The sequence below is a fragment of the Merops nubicus genome, unplaced genomic scaffold (assembly GCF_000691845.1).
Source record: "Merops nubicus isolate BGI_N331 unplaced genomic scaffold, ASM69184v1 scaffold19158, whole genome shotgun sequence".
Lineage (NCBI taxonomy): Eukaryota > Metazoa > Chordata > Aves > Coraciiformes > Meropidae > Merops > Merops nubicus.
Window position 1 is genome coordinate 4,615 of NW_008627949.1, and position 15,387 is coordinate 20,001.

The window sequence follows — 15,387 nt, forward strand, 5'->3', positions numbered from 1 at the left end:
AGCCATGGGAAGGCCAGAAACCAGCACAACCTGCCTGCTTCAGCCAAGGATCTTCACTGCACAAATCATCCTTCTCATGAGAGAAACAGAGAGCAAAAAGCCTTTCTTCCCCTTTCAAGAAACAACTGACTTCTGGAGTGCTTCCTAGCCCCTGGCAGCCCACAGTGCTGGACAGCAGTGGCTGTGGACTCACAGTCTTCATTTCTTCGAAGACAACTTGCTATGAAACTTTCATCCACAGCAGAAAAAAACACTGGGGCATACTCTGGAGCGTTTTGAGGGTAAATACGAACATATGGACTAAGAACCTCTCTCTGCTTCTGGTAGAGTGGTAGGAAAAAAACACATGGAAGTGCACTACAGAAGAAAGTCTAAGCAACCTTTTTTTTGTTGTGGGAGATGGTAGTGAACAAACCTACCCACTACGAAGCGTTTTTTCCAGGAAGTGTAGGTTGCTGCAACCTGTATCCCTTGAGCAGCGGGTGTGCACACAACAGTTCTCATGCTACTTGCAAGCAGCACATTTGGAGGAGCCCCAGCAACGTGCGCAGAGGATGAACGAACCCTACAGCCCAGCGACGGCCCGGCCCGTCAGCAGCACCTCGCCCAGCACCATGAAAATGTTCATGACCTTCCTCGCTGTATTTATTGTAGCACAGACAGTTGGGACCGTACTCTTCTGTTTGTATCTTCACATGAAGATGGATAAGGTAAGTGGAGAAATAAGGTTGCCTCTGCTAACGTGATTTGCCTTCAGCCGTGGTGAGGTATGCTCACCAAAAGGATAAACGTGGTAGAAGGTCACTTCTGGCCACGGGATGGATGCGGGTGTGGCATTTATTACACTCACATTCTCATTTCTGCTTTAATTTGCCTCTAACATCTACGCCAAGGAAGAAATTTGTTTTCTCCATTAACAAAATGAGAATGGATCAATCCAGAAGAGCCACTGACAGCAAACGTGGCAGCTGATGGCCAGTCGAGGGAGAGGAGAGTGTGCCTTAAACACACAAGTCACTTTTTTTGGCTCGTTGGTGGTCTTTCTGGTGCTGGAGCACTTGGCAGCACTGTGACTCTAACTGGGAGAATAAGGGGCTCAGAAAGGAAATTTTTTTAGTGCTTACATTTTTTAATTTTGCCAACATCTCACTTCAGATGCTCTTTCTGTTTAGGGAAGAAAAGAGGGCATCTTAGTCTTTTTTAGAAGAGACATAGCATCAGTGATCCTGTCCCATAGTTGGGAAAATATTTACAAAAAAAAATTAAAAAATGAGAAGCTGTTTTCAAGGTTGCCATGGCTGTGGCCACACTGCCCGATGCTTTAAATCACCAATCTAAAGCTGCTTGCCTCCAAATCAGTAATGATAGCCAGCTAAAGACATGAGATGTGTCTGAAACCCAGACTGAGTGCTCCTTACCACATACCATGATAAGATCACCATTACTGATTTTTGAACATGTTGTCTCAACTTAAATTGAAATTTAAGTGGATGGCTTCTGATCTTCAAGGGTGGAGGGCAATCCTGAGGGGACTTAAAAGTCAGAGGGATGGAAGAGGACTTTGCTGCACAGAGGCTGTAGCCTGGGGCGAAGTAGAGGTTCCCTGGCAGAGCAAACTGTGACTGCACAGGACTGTGGCAGAGGATCAGGGGCAACCAAAATGCAGTCACGGGAGGCAGGAGGATCTCAGCTGCCTGCAGAGCCCATGGCAGGGCTTCAAACCCAACCCTCTGCAGCCCAGTGCTGTCTGCGCTGGGCGCTCTGCCAGGCTCTGTGCCCCCATGTCTGCACTTCTCTTCACTGTTTAGCCAAATATTAGTTGTTTTTTTTTTAAAAACAAAACAAAACAAAACAAAACAAAACAGTGTAATTTTTTTTTAAATCAGTATTTGTTTGTTTATTTAGTTATGTATTTATTTGGGCTTTTGGAATTTTTTTTAACTTTGATATTCTTTAAAATCTGAAGCTCTTTGCAGAGTTCAGCTCCAACCCACAAGTCGTTTTGGTCTCTTGGTAGCTCTTTTTTTGGTCAGTGAGCTGGCTGAAAAAACGGAAAGCCACCCTGGATGTGCAGGGCCGGGTGAGCTGAGCGAGCATCGCAGCTGCCTGCTGGGGTCGCTGGGGCAGGCACTGCCAGCCCGAGCCACTCACTGAGGTTTCTGTGCTGCTGCCTGTAGATGCAGGCGGGTGCATATTTGCCATCTGCCTTCTGGAAAAGGCAGAGTGAGAAATTTAGATTCATTATCAAGTTGATAGAAAATAGGAAGGGACCCTGATTCCTCTCATCAGGTGTTGCCAATCCCATGAATGTGCTTCCCAGCAGATGTGGGTGCAGGTGCTGTGCCAGGAGGCTGTGGGAGTGTTTGGTACCCACAGCAAATCTGCCCAGCTCATCCCAAAGCTGAACAACCAACCCTGAGCTTTCCAGGCTGCAATTTGTTGCTGACAAGAATACGATGTGGCTCCACTGCCAGTCATCACAGGTTTCCCCACTAACATCCCATTCGCCTTCTCTTCTCTCTGGCAGATGGAAGAGGGGCTGAGCCTAAATGAAGATTATGTCTTCTTGAGGAAAGTACAGAAATGTCAGACAACAGAAGGTCAGAAGTCAACATTATTGGACTGTGAAAAGATTTTAAAGGGCTTCCAGGACCTCCAGTGCAAGGTATGCTGCTGCTGGGCAGACAAAGACCCTGCTAAAGGTGGAGGGGGGGTCTCCCAGGCTCACACACAGCTTCACCCAAGCTTTTTTTTGAAACCCCTGGGTAGCCTTTACCTTGGGGCTGTATAGCACATGCCCTTTCTTTACACTCTATTCTTTTGACACTATCATCAAAAAATCTCATCCGTATTTTTCTACAAATGGTCTTGGCCAGAGCACGTCCGGCTGCGACATGCCGAGGGATGGAAGGGCTGGAGCTGCAGCCACCCTGGCTCTGCCCTCTGATCCCAACCTGAGGAACTCTGATTTTCTGCTCTCTGGCACCTTGCTCCAACCCAGTGCCGGGTGGCAGTCAGGATGCTTGTGGCCACTTGCCACTTGGAACAGTTCTACGCCCGCTTTGCCCGGGTGTTGGTGACGGTGCAGAGCCTGGGCCAGGCAGCACAGCTCCTGGCAGCTGGCGAGGAGGAGGAGGAGGAGGGTGCTGTGCAAATGCCACTCCGTGGACTCAGGGATGGCACCTCCAGCCAGTGCAGTGGCTCCTCACATTTGGGTGCAAAAAAGCCAGCCTGCACCACAATGTCCTCTTGGAGCAGCTGAAGGGTGCCCAGCCAAGGTTGAGGTGCTCTCAGCCTGCTCAGCCCGTGAATTTGGTTTAGGAAAGGGCTGTGCTGGCCAGAGCAGGCAGGAAAGGGACATTTCTTCCTTAAATGTCCCATGACATCAAGTGCCTCAGCTAAACCTTCAAGTTTTCATCAGTACCCAACATAAAATTGTGTCCAAGATGGACCCTGCTCAGCAGGCCTGAACCCTCCCTTGTAGGGGCAGTGATGTGCCCATCTTACTGTGCCCCATCTACAGCATGGGTCTCCAACATGGGTTTAAAAGAAAAAGAAATGCTTATTTTCTTGTTCCTTTTTTTTTTTTTCAATTACCCTTTCCTCGTCACATCATTTTAATTGCATTAAAACCTAAGATCATAAACCTATCAAATCACTGCTGCAAACAGCCAGTCAGCCCATGGCCACGTGTAATACTGGAGAAGGTACTGGAGGAGCTTGGCAGTTCTGGGTACCCTCTGCTGAGAGCTGGCAGGGGTGTCAGGGACAAACAGCACCAACCTGGCAGTGACCAGAGCATCCTTTACACAGAAGCTTTCAAAATTATTGATTTGTACATCTTTAAATAATGAATATTCATATTTTTTTCTGTTGTTACAGGACAGGGATGCCAGCAAGGAGCAGCCCAAGTTTGAAATGCAGAGAGGTGAGTTTCCTGGTGCTACCAGTGCATCCATGGCTTGCCAGGGACAGGAGGAGCAGCTTGGCCTGGGAAGGGGGTTCTTTCACCCTGCAACTGCTCACTGGTGCCTCAAGGCAAGGCAAGGAGGCAGGGGATGGGGTAGGGGCTTAGAGCTTCCCCAAGGGGGTAGGGCTGTGCATGGCATGGAGCTGGCAGTGGGGTGCACTGGGCATGGCTGTCTCACCAGGGCAGGCAGCTCTGGGTGCCACATCACCTAAAGTTGATGAAAATTAATCCAAAATTAACTCTGTGGCCTTTTTGCATTGCAGGCCATGAGCACCATGAGCATCCCCGTTCATTGCACAAGAACAAGACGTTCACGGCAGGTAAGGGGTGGGCACATCCAGGTCCTGTTCTCACAGTGGGCAAGGTGGCACAGTCTCCTTGTGGGCTTTATCCCTCAGAGGCTCCACCTGGAAAGTAACTGAGTGTCTTTGCTGAGCAGAGGCCAGATCCTGCCTCACTGAGAGATGGAGAGGGGCTTGGGAGACTGTCTCTGAGGTGGCTCACAGAGAAATATCAAGGGTGGGCAGTCTCTGCTGAGGAGCTGTGCTGCCCAGGGAAGGACAGCGTGTGCCAAGGCACCAATAACACTGGTCTTTCCAAATTGCAGTGGAGAAGAGGGAGCCGATTGCAGCCCACCTGGCTGGCCAGATGACCAAAAAGACAGTCTCAGGTAAGACAGACTTGCTCAGCACTGCCTCGGCCATGGAGCCAGCAGGGCATGGCAGTGTGCACCCCCAGCCAGACCCATCAACCCTGCCCCGTGGCTCTGGAAGGGCAGGGACAACACTACTCCAGCAGGAAACCGTGTCCCCAAGGCACAGCAAACCCCTCAGTGGTCACGTCACCACCAGTGCTTGTGACACACGGGGTTCACACATCCCCGGCTGGCTGGCTTCAGTAGCCTTTTATGTGCCTTCCTAGAAATGCACCACAACGGCTTCATCTTCACGGAGTCTGTCATGAGCAGAGAACTATTGTTCTTCATAGTTAGGGGAGCCAGCTTTTCTCTGGGGCTCAGAACGCAATGCTTTTGCTCTCCTGGTCATGTCTTGGTGGCATGATTGATGCAGGAGGGCTCTGTTGGCATGTGGTATCTGCTGACCTAATCTCACCTGTAGCAGTCCGGGCAGCAATATGGGCTGGCTGAGGACTTCACGGTTGCAACGTAGCTCTAAACTGGTTTGGGCAAGCTGTGCTTACTCATGGCCATGGCCACAGTGGGTTTGAGAAGAGCACACGAGTCCATCCGGGTTTGCGCATCGCTCTGCACAGACTGTGGCTGCTCCCACGGCTCCATCCTTTAGTTAAGGGACATCCTGCAAGAGCAAGGGTTACCAAAGTAAGAGCTTGCAAGGTCAGTCTCTCAATTTGGCAAGGATTTCACAGACTGAGTGTGTTTGATTTAATTCTGGAGTAACTGCCAGTAATCAACAACTGCTCTTTCCATCTCTGACGCAGCATTTCACCCAGAGCTCACTCTACCTGTGGAAAGCTTGGTGTTAGATAAGATCAAAGAAGTGAGAAACTTGCTGCATTTTAAAACTCCCTGCTTCAGCCCTTGCTGAGCCTGTAAAGCAGGCTGAAATCACATAGAGAGCAGCAGTTGCCTGGAGCTTGGCACTGGAACCTGGCAGTCGAGAGCAGAGGAAACATCCCCATGCCATACACTGGCATGGCCCATGGGCTGCGTGGCTCCCCAGGGACCACCCTGCTGTAGGGACTGGGATTCTGGGCTGGGACAGATCATTCTCCATGGAGCTGGTTCCTCACCTCTGATGCTCTCACAAGTGTAGGCTGGAGAAGACAGAGGTCCAAAGTCCCTCTCAGAGGCTGTGGCTGAGCTCGGTCCCTACAGCCATGGTTTCCTGGTCACTGTATTGACTTATCTTTACCAATTGCAGCAGGAGCATCATCAGTAGCTCATGAACACATACTCCCACTGGAGTTGGTGCAGATAAGTCAATACGGCCAACGCTAGTAGCGGGCTGCGTGGGCACTGGTCCCTGTGGTGGGAGGTAGCACTTGCCATGCAAAAACCTTTCAGCTCTGCACTCTATCAGGGACTGAAAGTGTGGGACGCTTATTTTTTCACTTCCTTGGTAAAGTCTCACCTTTTCCAGAGGCCAAGTGAAGGAGGGACTTCGGAGGAAAGACAGCACCCAGTTCAGAAAAATTATGTGCCCTTGGATGGGTGCTTCTGAACACAGAAGCTGCAGTTGCGTTTTGGCAGTGCTCTGAGGGTTAGGAGGCTGTGCCACCAAAAGCTGTGGAGATAGCAACCCCACAGAGGTGGACACAGGGATGTTGTGCCCTGTGTGGCAACTCTGTGCAATCCTTCACCCTAAGCATTTCCACTTGGTTGGATGAAGGAAGCAAAATGCCCCTCGGTTTGCATGATGAATTTGAAGGGTGATCAGAAACCCAGATTAAACATGTCCTGGCCTTGGGGCAGCAGACCCTGCTCCCCTGGGCTGGGGATGGTGACCCGGGTTGGGCAGGACCCACCCCCATACCATACAGCAGGCAGAGGCTGTGATGCCAAGTGTCTGTGGGGTGTCCCACCAAAATCATCCTGCCAAGCTGGATGTCTCCTTCTCCCAGCTCATCTGCTGTAATTTCCCCCCACAGTGCTAGAATGGAAGACAACGATGTATGGCCCCATGAGTGACAACGCGATATCCTACCAGGAGGGGAAGCTGAAGGTGAAGGAAGCAGGGCTCTACTACATCTACGCCCAAGTCAGCTTCTGCACCAAGGCAGCGACCTCGGCACCCTTCACTCTCTATATTTATTTGTATCTCCCCATGGAAGAGGACCGGCTCTTGCTGAAGGGACTAGACACACACAGCTCCTCCACAACGCCCTGCGACCTCCAGTCCATCCGGGAGGGAGGTGTCTTCAGGCTCCGGGAAGGAGACATGGTCTTTGTCAACGTGACAGACTCAACACGAGTGAACTACAACCATGGCAGCACCTACTTTGGCATCTTCAAGCTGTAGAGAGGAGGGGGCTGCCCCAAACTGGGGGTCCAGCTCGATTTTGTTGAACAAAGTGGCTTTCCCTGTTTCCCGTATTTATGTTCCTTTGCCTCTTTAGTTTTGTTGTTTCTTAATTTGTATATTTTGTTATTTATTAATGAAGGCCGAGAGGCCATGAGAACACAAATGGAGCAAAGTTTGAAGCTGCTGTTTGCACTTTGCTTTTTCCTTTTGTTGCCGAAGGTTTGGTACATGCTGGTGCTTTGTGTCTGGGTCCATCATGCCCCACGTGCCTGGCAGGGCTGATGTCCCCATTATGTCACAAGGGCTTTATTTAGCAGACCCTACCATCTATGTTTCTTTCCTAACAACGTGGGATGGCTCAGGGTGCTCCAGCCAAGCTAATTTCATAGATATCTCCTGTACCAATCTGCTTACAAAACATCAACGGAAAAACATTAAAAGACTTAGGAGCATTTCCTCTAAAGGAATCACTCAGCCAAGTGCTGTCCTTGCGTGCCAGCTGCTAGTGATGCATCATTGCCACCCTAACTGTCTAGTTTATCTTGAGAACCCCCTTTTTTCCACCCCTGCCTATCTACAAAACTCAACCAGACATCTGGCTTAAGGTGACACTGCCTCGCCTGGGTTCACGCTCGGTGACAATTGTCCCATATCAGAGGGGTGATTGTTGGCCAAGGGGGGACTGCTGATTTCAAGCAGAGTGCAGGTAGGGCACCAGCAGTGCTCTGCTCTTGGTGACACAAATCTGCTCACCAGACTGTCCTCCCCCTGCCTCTGCAGGTAGAGGACCCTCTGCTTGTGGACTGTTTCACTCCTCTATGGAAGGAGTGTTGTCCACCACCATCAAATCTGGCCATCCCTCCTCTCCTGAGACCTCTGCTACTCTAGGAGAACCAAGAAAGCACAGGAGTGGTAGGACCAACTGCTGCTTCCTAAGCTCTCCAAGGTGTATGCCAGAGCATCTCACCACTGTCCTCAGTGAGGATGTGCCCCCAGTGGCACTTTTCATGGAACTCAAGGAGAGCAGCACTGTGCAGATGGGCAGAACAGCCTCTCAGGCAGGGGTGTGGGGGTGACACTGCACACTGGGGTCTCCCCAGCCTTCTTCTCAAGCTTGGCCTGCAGGGAAGGTGAGCTAAGCAAAAGCAGGGCACCAGACATCGATGTAGTGTTTTTTAAAAGCATCTAAAGATGTCAAAGTTGGCAAGCCTGGAGCATTTGGTTGTACAGGTCATGCTTGTCAGAGTGCAAAACTTTGGAAATACTCCTGGAAGCCAAGAGGTTTGCAGTCAAAGACCTTTCAGATTTGGGCAGTCCTTAGGGTTTGCTTGGCTGGAGGCTGCAGATCTGGTCCTAACGTGGTGACCAAGTGCCATAGCCAGCCTGGTTTCACTATAATTTAATAGGCATTTGTTGCTTGTTCTCCAAAACTGCCTAACTTTGTCGGGAAATGGGCCACTCTTGTCTGACACCATGTATAGAAGTCATTTGTTTAGCTAAGGCCATCTTATATCCATACACAGAGAGGGACCACTTGCCAAGGGACCATGCATGGCCGTAGTTGTGTTTTGCAACGTCTTTCAACATTTTCAACATTAACAGTTCCCACTTCCCAAGCGTGGGGTTTCACCTCATGGGATTTCATCCACTGTCTAACCCTACGACTAACACAAGTTATGGATGAAGAGACAAGGACCTTTGTATGCTGTGAATGGCACTCACCCTTCTCAGTCCCAGGCTGGGATTTCCTGCAGTCCTGCTCGGGGTCTGGGGATTGAGAGGGCAGGGGGGTGTCACAGTGGGGGCAGCCAGTCCCAAAAGCCTCTGGGGAAAGTCATTCCACCCTGCTCCTTGTGGCACATTGGGGTGCTGGGGCCAGGCAGCGCTGGGGGCATTTTGGCTGGAAGAGGGAGCAGGGACCCCTCCTGCCTTGGGATGGCAGTGAGGCACCAGGGCTGGAGCTCCTGGCACAGCTTTGGATCAGCAGGCTGGGGGCTAGTTTAAGAGGGTTTAGGACACCTGGCTAGTAGAGGATTGTTCCTGCAGGCTGGGCTCATGGAGGCAGCACTGGCTGGAGAGCCCCAAACCTCTGCAGGAGTGGTGGAGGTGCCTGGTGTGGTGGGAGCCACAGGAGAAACTGAGGACTCTGCAAAGTCATGCGTGAGTCAAAGACTCAAGCACGGTCTGAGAAAGGGGAAAAAGTTGGCTGAGAATGAGCAGACGGGGAGAGCTGTGAGGAGCATGTGCGTGGCCATTCTTGGCTGCCCAAAACAATTAAAGAGAGGTGGAAAAAAACCCCATAGGCATAAACCAACTCAGTAACTTCAGCAGCACGTGCAGCAGATGCCAACCGCCGCCTCCCCTGCTCACGCCGCTGCCTTTCCCGGGGCTTTTGTGTCTTGCCTTTGTTTCTTCATTTGCCAAAAATAGCCCATGAGGTAGCGTGTGGGAGGGGAGGAGATGTGGCTGCTGCCATCCAGCTGTGGCCTTCTCCTGAGCAGCTTTGTTCTCCTGCCCGCTGCCGTGGCGGGCGCAGGTTTCCTCTCCCCGTGGAAAGTTTGAAGGTCATCAATACATTGATTTTTCCTTTGACACGGGGCCTCTCTGTCGCTCCTTGGGCTGTGGATTTTACAGTTTCTAAACTGATTTTTGTTCTTCTTTCTGAGTAAAGAAAGGAGAAGGGGATGAATGGGTGATGAGTAAGCTGAGCATGTCAGGACCAGCACGAGGGGTCATGGATGAGCAGAGACAGGAGCAAGCAGCAGCATGGTCATCTCCTGGGAGGGGTGCTTGCACAGCTCAAGACACACTGAGCTCACAGGGAAATATATCTCTTTATATATATTTAGTTTCATATGAGAAATAATATTTTCTTATGGTTTTTGTTTTGGGTTTTTTTTCCCTCAAAAAAGCTTGGAATGCCAGTTTCCAAGCTGGTGAGGGCAGGGTCCCCATTGGCAGGTCTCCATCTCTTCTAGGCAGCCTGACCAGGTGTTGCATGCACCCCTGCGTGGGGCAAGGGAGACTTTGCTCCCAGTTTGGTTTGGGTTCGGGGCTATGGAATGGTGCACACTGGGGTGTCTGGTGGGAGCAGCACACCATGAACAGGTATCTCCAACACCTCCCCAGATGTGGCAGTGGTTTGGGCTGCACAGATTAAGCTGCCAGGGTTTTATTTTCTTTCTTTTTTTTTTGTTTTTCCTCATTGATGGTCATTTGGAGCCAAACTCAGTGGCTCGGAAGATGCTGGTGCTGCCTGCATTGGAGCTAGGTCATGCAAAGGGGCTGCTTGGGACCTGGCATAAGAGATAAGGCCAAAGGGATCCTGTGTTTAGCAGAGAGAAGGATGGAGGGTCTCTGATTAAGACCTGGATCTGGCATCATGGGGGCTTGGGAGTGGAGATGCTCCATCCAAAATGAGCCTGAGGGAGGTCTACTCCTTGCTCTTCTGCCCCACACTGGCTCTGGGCCACTCGGGTCTGGATGCAGCCCTGCTCTGCCTCTCCTTTAACTCCCCCAAATGCCACTTGGGCTGAAGCAGGCTCTCCTCCAGACCTCAGTTTTTCCACAATGTGCCCAAGGCCAGTTTCCTTTTTCCTTGCTCTGATTGCTGTGTTTGGGGAGTGGGAGCAGGATCCAGCCCTCCTGTCCTCCATCCTCCTGCTTCAGCTGCGGGCTGGGAGTGCAGCACATCTCTACCAAAGAGTTAAAAATACCAGCACGCAGGAGAAGTTGTGTCCAAGTGGTAGACCAAAGGAAATCCTGTCACCACACCTAATTGTCAGAAAAAAAAAAAAAACAAACATGAACTAGAAAAAAAGAATTTGAAAAGTCTCAAATGGGCAGGAAGTCACTGATCTCCAGCAGCCCAGTGGTGCAGCAGGGAGCAGCTCGGCGTCCATAAAACATCCCTGCTAGCAGAGGACAAGCTGGGCATGCAGGGTGGAAATACATCCCCTTCCCCTGGCACCAGGCACCCTTCCCTCCTGCAGGGCCGGGTGATGGTGGGAACAGCAGCCCAAGAGCCAGCATCACCCTTTGCACCAGTTTCCACAGCAGCAGCCAGCAGATCGATGGGTGGATGACGTAGCCATGGGTATTCTAAGCAAATCAGGGATGCCCAGAGCTTCACTGTCTTTTCTTTCATGGTGGAAACAAAAGAATCAGCACTGAGAGCTAAGAAGTGATTTTTATCCTTCTTTATTTGTCGAAAATGTCAATTAAAAAACTGTTCAAAATAAAAACATGTTAGAAAAGTTGAACTTGCATAAGTAGTTACAGTAAATAAACCTACATGACAAAGATAAACTGGAAGGCAGCTGACACAACATCCATCTAAAGACAGACTCACTGGAACCTATTTACAAAGCACTGTAAACAAAGTAAATGTGGAAACATTGCTGTCCATCCGGCATGGCTTCTTTTCCTTTTTATTTTATTTTATTTTCTTGTCTTTTTTGGCTTCTAGCTCTTGACAAACGCTTGATCCAAAGTGTCCCAGTGTGCTCTCCATCACATGACATCTTACAAACATGCGTATGTACACAGCACGGGTTTCAACTAAACCAGGGGGGCAGGGAGGACACAGTTCTACCCTCTCCTCAGAGAGCAAATGGCCCTTGGCTTGCTTCCCTGCACTGGCTGCCCATCAAAAGCCCAGTCCCCAGGCCTTGGGCAAGACCAGTCAGTGCCAAGGCGTCCAGGCATGGCACCCCAGAAGACCATCAAGAGCTGCTCAGTCTACCTCAAAGGTCCTTGTGCTGGGACAGGAATAACCAGCTCAGTAGGGCTTGACTCCTGACCAAACCACTCAACGGTGTGCCTGGGACATGGGGAGCTGCCATCCAGCTGGGATGCTCTGCAGATGGCAAACGTAGCTAGAGCAGAAAAGACCTCAGCTTTGTCCTAGAAACAGCTTAGCTGTAAAGAGGTTTGCAGTTTTTTGTTTGGTTGGTGGTGTTTTGTTTTTTTTTTTTTTACATGTGATGTTTTTGAGTCTAGCTCTCCCCAAACACCATTTGCTATGTTCTGGCTCAATTTTAATGGCAAGGAGGGAGTTGTAATTATTGCCTCTGTTACGTCCTTGATGACCAACATAACAGTGTGACTGTAATGAGCTGTGGCGTGGCTGCACACCCTGGGACCACGCTGCCCTGTGATATACATAAGACTTATCATTAACTTTAACAGAAGGTTACTTTTATAGTGCTGCTAAGGAAGGAAGGAAGGAAACCAGCAGTCCTAAACTAGGCTGTAACACCAAATAAGATGAAGATAGCTGATACATATGCATGTTGCCTGTGTGCTGTGTTCGAGGAGCTGTGCAGGGACCTGGAAGCGTGTTGCAGACCTCGCCCCAGGAGCATTCCAGCTCTTGTGAAAGCATAAATACCTTTCCTATCTCAAGAGAAAGTTTCTTTTTCCTAGTCTAAAGCCCCTTTTGGGCAATGGGGAGAGAAGGGGCCATTGGCTACATTCCCAGCCTTTGGGAAGGAGTGATGGAGAGCCTAACGTGGGCAGAAGGGAGAAGGGAACCAGCACATTTGGGGGTTGTTTTTTGTTGTCGAGCAGTGCCTACATTTCATACAGAGAAAAGCATGTCCTGCAAGGGGAAGTACAGCAAAACTATAAACTCATAGGATATCTGGACACTCCATGTGAAAACAAAGCAGAGGGCAGGAATTCTAGGTCATGCATAAGAAAAGGGATGGGGGGCAGAACAGCAGTTACCTGTTGTGCTGATCATGAGCTGTTTAGGAGGCAGTACTGTGCAACACACCTTCCCATGCGCTCTGACAGGTGCTCCAGGTCTGACTTCCCCAGGGAGTTCAAATGTCTTCATGATAATTGCACATTTTAATCAGTATCAAGGCCACACGGGAACCACAGTATTGCTGGGCTCTAGTTCGCTACAGTCAACTAATGGGGAAAATGAAGGTGGAAGGGAAAAGCTTCCCCACCTGTGATTATCTGAAAAGAGGAGCACGGTGCTTTTTGGTTTCTGCTCAATGCCACCTCAATAATGTTTTCATTCAATAAATAGGTACCGGTGCTTTTGAAAAGAATGAAAGCATTAAAAAGTGCTTAAGCTTCCTCTAAGAAACTGCTGCCAAACCCTTTGTGAGCAGCAATCATTAGCAGAGTTTGTATTTGCTCCCAGTAGCAGGTAGGATGAGGTATTAGTTGCTGCAGATGAATTGTGAATCATGGACTACTTGCTTACTGGTTTAGTTGTGATTGACTGTTTCTGGTTTGTTTCCTTATTGGATGGAAGAAAAACTATTTTTTTTTTTCTCTCTGACTTTTTTTTTTGGTAACAAATTTCCCAAAAACCAACAAAAGAAGGAGCAAGAAGAGGCAAAGGATCCAGTCCTGCTTCCCAAAAACACCTGAGGTCACACTCCACTGCCAGCAGCTTCTCCCCGAATTCAGGCGATCAGGGACGACTTGCGCCCTGTGTCCTCCCTGCCACACTCATCTGTCTGCTTCAGCAGCCTTCTAACCAGCTTCTCCAAGTCCTTCCTGGATTTAAGCTCTTCCTCCAAACACTGTTTCATCCTTTTGTTCTCCTGCAAAAAATAAAGGAATAAAGATGGAGTTAATGCCCATGCGATTCCATGCACTGAGGTACTCCCGTGCACCCAGCTGCCTGGTGCCTCAGGGACATCTGACAGGGCACTGCTGGCTTGTGAGGATGAGCAACGTGGGTCACTTGTGGTCTGATCTGCTCAAGCAGATCTTACAGACCTGCATGAAAGTCTCAGGGACTCTGAGCAAGCAGAAGCCTGGAAACCTAATTTTAGCCTGAATTGGAGGATCCTGCTCTCCTGGTGTGGCATCTCCCACCTCCAGGCTTGGGGCTGGTGGGGAGGAGGGAGAAGGACTTACTGACATATTTCCTCTGAGTCCACAAGAATTGGTATCCACCAGACCCCTATAAAATGAACAATCAAGCTGAAAGAGCTCTTAGTGTAGGGGGGAAGTTTTATGTGACCACAAAGCCCAATTACTCCTCCCCTCCTGCTGGCTGTGGTGCTCGAGGGGCTGTGTGGTGAGCTGATTCAGGGAGCTAAACCACGAGAAAGCTGATGCTGATCTGGGGAGGTGCAGGACTGCACCCATGTGAGCAAGACTTTTCCTGGGCACCCACCAGTCAAAGACAACAACCTGGCACAGCCTGGCTGGCTTTTGCTCAGCTCCCAGCCCAAATAATCCCACTCAAATTACCTGCTTCAGTTCTTTGACTTCATCTTTCAGTGCATAAACCGTGTCAACAAGGCTCCTGAAAAAAAATTTTTAAAAAAAGCAATCAAAGGAGCTGGAGTGCAGCAGAACAGTAACAGTGTGGGAGCTTTTGTGAGCAAGGCACTGATGGGGAAGGTGCTTCTAGCTTCTGCTTTGCAAGCATCAGACTGTTGCCATCTCTGCTGCCTGTGATAGAACTATGGAAACACAGTCCAGGAGCCTTCCAAAATTCAGTGCTCTTTTCTCGAAATTCAAGAAAAATACCTTCTTTTGCCATCTTTAAGTTACCAACAAATGTCTGTGGCTTTGGCTTCCTTGTTTGCACTACAGCAATAAATAACAATGATTTTAAAACAGGAAATGCCTGAGCATCTGTTGCAAAATGGCTTTGATTCCTTGAGGTTATTCTGAAAAAAACCAAGCATGACAGGAATGCACTGTCTGGGTTAGAAAAGGAGTGGATCAACGCAGTCACCCAGATGCTGAAGCTACACAACAGCCTCAGAGCTCCCACAGACAGTGTGCCAAGAAGGTTCTCGAGGGGTAGCAGCAGCCCAGTCGATCAGTTGTTAAAAAACCAGAGCCACTTGTTTGGTTCTGTCCTCCCTGGCCCCATTAGCTACATCCAGATCAGCTCTGGGACTCGACTCCCCAGCTCTCAGACCTGGCACACAGAGTCCCAGCGGGCTACAGCCACGTCAGAGCAGCTGGGAAGGCAGCTCTGCTCTTCAAAAGGGACGAAACAGCAACTGAAATAGCCCCGTGGTGCTCCCCAGGACTCAGGCAGCAGTCAGTGACACCCCTCTGCTCCTCTGCAGAGACACAGGAGAGGACGCTGGGCTTTAATACCCTTCCAAAAAGCAAAAGGGGATGTGTCAGTGGCAGCAAGTGGACTCACCTCTCCTCAGTCACCGTCTGGCCGTTGCTTCGCGTTTCCTCTATGATGATTTTCTCTTCCTCAGGAAGAAGGACTTGGGGGATGGAGTCTTTACGGGAGCCTGCGTACAAGAATCACACATCAGGAAGGAAGAGGGAGGCTTTCCCTGCTGCCCAGCAGCTCCAGACACAGCACAGCAAATGCTCCCTCGCCCTCCCTGCTCCTCTGTGAGCCTGGGGCAGGCTGGGGATGGAGGGGCTCGAGCAGCCACTGGCTAACCCCCACCGGGGGGC

General features: G+C 50.0%; 2 protein-coding genes across 3 annotated transcripts in view; one reads left to right on the forward strand and one right to left on the reverse strand.

The window, feature by feature from the left end:
* Positions 1-500: 500 nt before the first annotated feature.
* On the forward strand, positions 501-6,969 carry LOC103778905 (CD40 ligand-like). Its single transcript, XM_008946520.1, has 6 exons — positions 501-710; positions 2,528-2,665; positions 3,883-3,928; positions 4,234-4,290; positions 4,578-4,640; positions 6,599-6,969. Exons 1-6 carry the CDS (start codon positions 555-557, stop codon positions 6,967-6,969), a joined length of 831 nt encoding a protein of 276 aa, XP_008944768.1. The 5' UTR covers positions 501-554.
* A 6,305-nt stretch (positions 6,970-13,274) lies between these two features.
* The window catches only part of ARHGEF6 (Rac/Cdc42 guanine nucleotide exchange factor (GEF) 6), a 28,739-nt gene continuing 26,626 nt past the window's right edge, over positions 13,275-15,387 (reverse strand). For both annotated transcript variants that reach the window (XM_008946521.1, XM_008946522.1), the window contains exons 18-20: positions 15,116-15,215; positions 14,200-14,254; positions 13,275-13,541 (exon numbers count right to left, since the gene is read on the reverse strand). In XM_008946521.1, the coding sequence (XP_008944769.1) occupies positions 13,401-13,541; positions 14,200-14,254; positions 15,116-15,215 (296 nt within the window). In that variant the 3' untranslated portion in view covers positions 13,275-13,400. The remainder of the gene's footprint in view (positions 13,542-14,199; positions 14,255-15,115; positions 15,216-15,387) is intronic.